The sequence below is a fragment of the Miscanthus floridulus genome, chromosome 5 (assembly GCF_019320115.1).
Source record: "Miscanthus floridulus cultivar M001 chromosome 5, ASM1932011v1, whole genome shotgun sequence".
Classification (NCBI taxonomy): domain Eukaryota; kingdom Viridiplantae; phylum Streptophyta; class Magnoliopsida; order Poales; family Poaceae; genus Miscanthus; species Miscanthus floridulus.
This window is the reverse complement of record NC_089584.1, coordinates 143,762,317-143,766,735: the sequence shown is the minus strand read 5'-3', so window position 1 is coordinate 143,766,735 and position 4,419 is coordinate 143,762,317. Positions and strand designations below refer to the sequence as shown.

Sequence of the window (4,419 nt, the reverse complement as noted above, 5' to 3'; positions counted from 1 at the left end):
TAGGACGGAAGGTGGAGGTCGGAAGGAAGATGCTTCAAGTAAGGTTCGAAAAGGCGCGCGCAAAACAAAGGAAAAGAAAAGCACTAGATTTCGAAATTCTTTTGATTTCTTTTCACTAAAGAAAAATGTTTTAAATGTTTTTCTTAAAACATTTTTCTTTAGTGAGATTGAATATTTATATGCAAAAAGAAGTGCTTTAAAAAACACTTCTTTTCCCGTATTTCCAAATTATTACAAATATCAATTAACTGAGCGTTTGGATTCTTGGAGTTATCGTGTCATTAGTCTAGGGTTTACTCTTTTAACCGTGGGTATTCTTTGTGGAGCAGTATGGGCTAATGAGGCATGGGGATCCTATTGGAATTGGGATCCTAAGGAAACTGGTGCTGGTTTGTTGTGAGAAAAAAACACTGTTGGCTGACTAATAAACCATGATTAAAACCGACAAGTGAACAGGCTGTTTATTCACAAGTTCGTACTAGTTGGTGTCATCACCTAGTAAATATAGAGTGGCAAAAAAAAAAGGAAAAAAGTAGAGACGAGAGGGCAAATCTTTGAGAGCTTGCAGTAATAAATTACAAGAAGCATATATGCAATGGCAAGTTCTGTGTACTGATCAAGGTGCACACTCGTTGGTTAGAAGAAAAAAATGGGAGCACAGGAGCGTTGACCAAATAGGATCAAATGCAGTCCCCTATCCATCGGATAATTTGAGTAAACAACAAAGATGGTCTCAACTGAAATGGCGATACAGAAACATGCAGGGCGGCATTGATGCGTTAGAAAGGCCATCAGACCCTGGGAGCAATGGAAACCAGAAAACAAACCGTGCTGTTTAATATGAGTAAGTGCACATTCACATCAGAAAGAAAAAATAAAACAAATGGACGACGACAGCAACAAATTACCACGTCACGTTTTTCACAATCAAACAGACTGACTCCACGCATCAGGCAGCATGGATGAGAACGGCAACGTCAGCTACCCTCAACAACACGCCAAATAAATATGGCCAGGGTGGATAGAACCAATGAGGTCACTAGCAACCACAGCCACAGGGAAAAAAAAACATGGGCTACTACATAAATAGAGCAACAGAAATCTGTTCTGATTTATGGTTCTGGAACATTTCAGCATAGGACGATGGTGATGTAGTGGTGCTAGGGTACTACTACGATGGACCACCATTGACAGCCGACCATGTGCCCCTGACGATATCAAAGTACCACATAAGGTTTCGGTTTCATGAGACTGAGCAAGACCTAACAGGTACTACCAAACAGAAATATGATTTGCATCTCACTTGTAAGGAACAACATCTCATAAATGGATGTGGCAAGGACAAAAAACATGTGTGAACATGAACGAAATCCATGCAAAGAACAACCGAAATGCAGACAGCATGAGATTCTATTCTTTCCATTCAGTGGCACTTGCAGTTGTGATAAGCAAGCTCGGCATAAACTAGTAGAATACGTTGAGCAACTACACTTGCCAACACAATCATGATACCCACATAGAAAAAAGTCATCTTTTGTGCACTCTCAGCAACTTTACTGAACATGCTGCCGTCCAGCTTAAAGTTGGCTTGATCTCGATGTTGTCTTCAGCAAGTTGTTTAAAGCGAAAAGATCCACAGCAAGTACTGTTCAGATGACATGGATGTTCTTAAAAAATGGCATGTCCCAGATGCTACACATCTAAGCATAGAAATAGAAGGTAGTCATTCACCAAGACACTGGTTGGTTTCTGGGCTGATAAGCCCGGCTGGTGCTGGTTCGTTGTGAGAGGAAAACACTGTTGGTTGGTTGATAAGTCCTAGCTGAAACCAACAAGCGAACAGGCTGAAGATCAGGAAATAATATCCCAAAGTTTCGACATGCCAGGTCCCGCTTTTGCAAATTGCATGGTAATATTGTTTTCACTTTTTCCAAACAAATCGAACTCAAGAATGCACACTTTCCAGGAAATATTCATAGGCAACAAAGCACTAGTTTCTATGATTGATGTACCAAGTCTAATCCTTATATTCTTGTTTCTGAATCAGGCGTCATGCGGCCTTCTATTGTATTCTGTTCTGCACATGCATATATATAGCTGTGCCACCATCTATGGCTACCAATAGAACCCCTTGATCCTTTCCCTAGTAAAATGTAGTAACAGACAAATTCTCCTAGGTACAAATATACTGACAATAACAGATGATTCAAGCAAACAACTAGGACGTGCATGTTTCATCACACAAAAAAAGAAGAAATCTTGTCAGAAACAGATCACAGGCATATGAGAGAAGGAAGAAAGAGGTTTGTGTGATCATGGGCTAGAAATGTATATGTATCATATTTGTGTTGCATAGGCAGCCTGTGGAGGAGGATCAAATTTCTGGCGAATACCCTGATTGTTTTAAAACATGGATCATTACTCCAATAAAAAGAACACCTCTCTAACTGCAAAAATACCTGAATATCTACACACTTTGCAATAACAAATAAAGCACTCACTCAAGGGCGATTGATCCAATCCATCAAGTTTTTCAGCTATTATACACCTGCAGGGTGAGCATACCGACATATAGGATCACAGTCAACCAAACCATAATTCCTTAAAAACATACCCAGATGTGCAATACTGAATGCAAAAGATGAAAAAATTACCTGGAAGTCGGAGAGAAGGCTGTGGCGATCATCCACCCCATGAGATTGTGGGAAGAACTGAGGATGATCTCGAGCCGGAAAGTCCTCAGAGCAAGAGAGGCCTCCGTTGAGTTTGGATACCACACGAGAAAAAATGAACATAAAAATCCATCACAACTCGACGAACAACAATCCAAGAGTAGCAGAAGCATCCCGTAGCTGCACGCACACACTTTTCTCTCCTCCCCCTCCACTTGAGGGAAGACCCAGAAAACGCAAGGTTGAAGTTGAACGACTACACTACTGCCCCGACTCGTCATCGGACTCGCCGTCCTCGCGGTCGTCCTCCCCGTCCTCCTGCTGCTGATGATGGTGATGCTGGTGGCCGTGCGGGTGCTGCATCTGGCCGCTGCCGCCGGCAGCACCGACCTGGTGGTAGAACTGGCTGATCGACTGCGCGGCGAGCACGCCGATGTGTCCGTCCTGCGAGAGGCCGAGCTCGAGCCCCGGCATAGCCGCGGCGTGTCCAGCGAACATGGGCGCAAAGCCGATGTGGCCGCCAGCGCCGAGGGTGGCCCCAGCGGCGCCCCCTCCCGGCAGCTCGAGGCCGGCGGGGATCCCCATCCGCTGCATGATGCCGCCGATGCCGGCGGCGTCTCCCGTGCCCGCGGCGGCGGAATTGAGGAAGGAGGGCGAGGAGAAACCCGCGGACGCGGCGGAGGGCGCCCATATGTGGTGCGGGTGGTGGTGGTGGTGCGGCCTGGTGAGCCCGGAGGTGGGCGACGGGAGCGAGGGCGCGACGGATGCGAGCGCGGACGCCGGTATGGTGCCCGTGCCGGTGGCGGCGACGATGGCCGGCTCGGCCTGCTGCAGCAGCCACTGCACGGTCTCGCCGTCGGACTTGTGGCCGAGCTCCCGCGTGAGCTGGAAGATCCGCGCGGCGCACAGCGCGGGCATCCGGATCCGGCGGCCCCTGCCGTCGACCTTGGTGTGGCGGTCCTTGTTGGAGCTCCGCTTGGGCGCGAGCGCCTGCTGCCTCCGCTCCCCGGGCTGCGCCACCACCTGCAGCTGCTGCTGTTGCTCCTTCCCTCCGCCGCCCCCGTCCTGCTGCGGCGGCTGGTGAATTTGGATTTGCAGGTGGTGCTGCGCCGGCTGCTGCTGCTGCTGGTAGTCCTTAGGATCCAACTGCTGCTGCTGCGCGGTCGAGGTGGTGGTGGTGGTCGTCGCGGTGGTGGGCTCCGTTTTGTTTAGCGGTGGGGGTGTGGGGAACTTGGGGTCCATCTCCACACACAGACACAGAGGCACGCCTACAAACTGCACCAACTCCCTCCTCTCGGCAACCAAAAGCAAATCAAATCAGGCTTCCGTGCTCTCGCCTCCTTCTTCCGCTTCCCCTCCCTGCCCTGAGGAGGGAGAAGACCAAGGGCGGCAAAGGGGATGGGGAGAGATGGTGACCGGCGCTGCTTGGTGGGGGTGGGAGAGGCGAGGGGACGGAGGAAGGAGAGAGAGAGAGAGAAAGAGAATAGAAGGAGAGAGAAGGGGGGAATAAGAAAATCTAGGAAAAGATACCACACCCACTTTCACTCTATTTGGACTTTCCTTTTCATCTGCTCCTCCTTTTACAATGCCCCCCCCCCCCCCCCCCCCCCCCCCCCCCCCCATCATTTTTGGGGTTTCACTTTTACCTACTGTTAAAGTGATGCTGTGATGGTTAGCATGATGCTTTTGTTAGAGCATCTCCAGCACTAGCCCCTAAAAACACAGTCTCTACTTTTTATTTGGGATG

At 48.9% G+C, this 4,419-nt stretch overlaps 1 protein-coding gene across 2 annotated transcripts; it reads right to left on the bottom strand.

Moving 5' to 3' along the window:
- Nucleotides 1-2,289: 2,289 nt before the first annotated feature.
- On the bottom strand, nucleotides 2,290-4,173 carry LOC136451037 (transcription factor TCP20-like). Of its 2 annotated transcripts, XM_066451771.1 has the most exons (3): nucleotides 2,655-4,173; nucleotides 2,502-2,548; nucleotides 2,290-2,394 (listed from the first exon to the last, which is right to left on the bottom strand). In XM_066451771.1, the coding sequence occupies exon 1, from the start codon at nucleotides 3,912-3,914 to the stop codon at nucleotides 2,934-2,936; it is 981 nt and encodes a 326-aa protein (XP_066307868.1). In that variant the 5' UTR covers nucleotides 3,915-4,173; the 3' UTR covers nucleotides 2,290-2,394; nucleotides 2,502-2,548; nucleotides 2,655-2,933. The 2 variants fall into 2 exon arrangements, with proteins under 2 accessions (XP_066307868.1, XP_066307867.1); XM_066451770.1 differs by having other exon boundaries at nucleotides 2,290-2,548.
- Nucleotides 4,174-4,419: the final 246 nt, after the last annotated feature.

Excerpts from the sequence above, each read along its gene's own strand:
- LOC136451037 (XM_066451770.1), bottom strand. The coding sequence starts at position 3,914 with ATGGACCCCAAGTTCCCCACACCCCCACCGCTAAACAAAACGGAGCCC.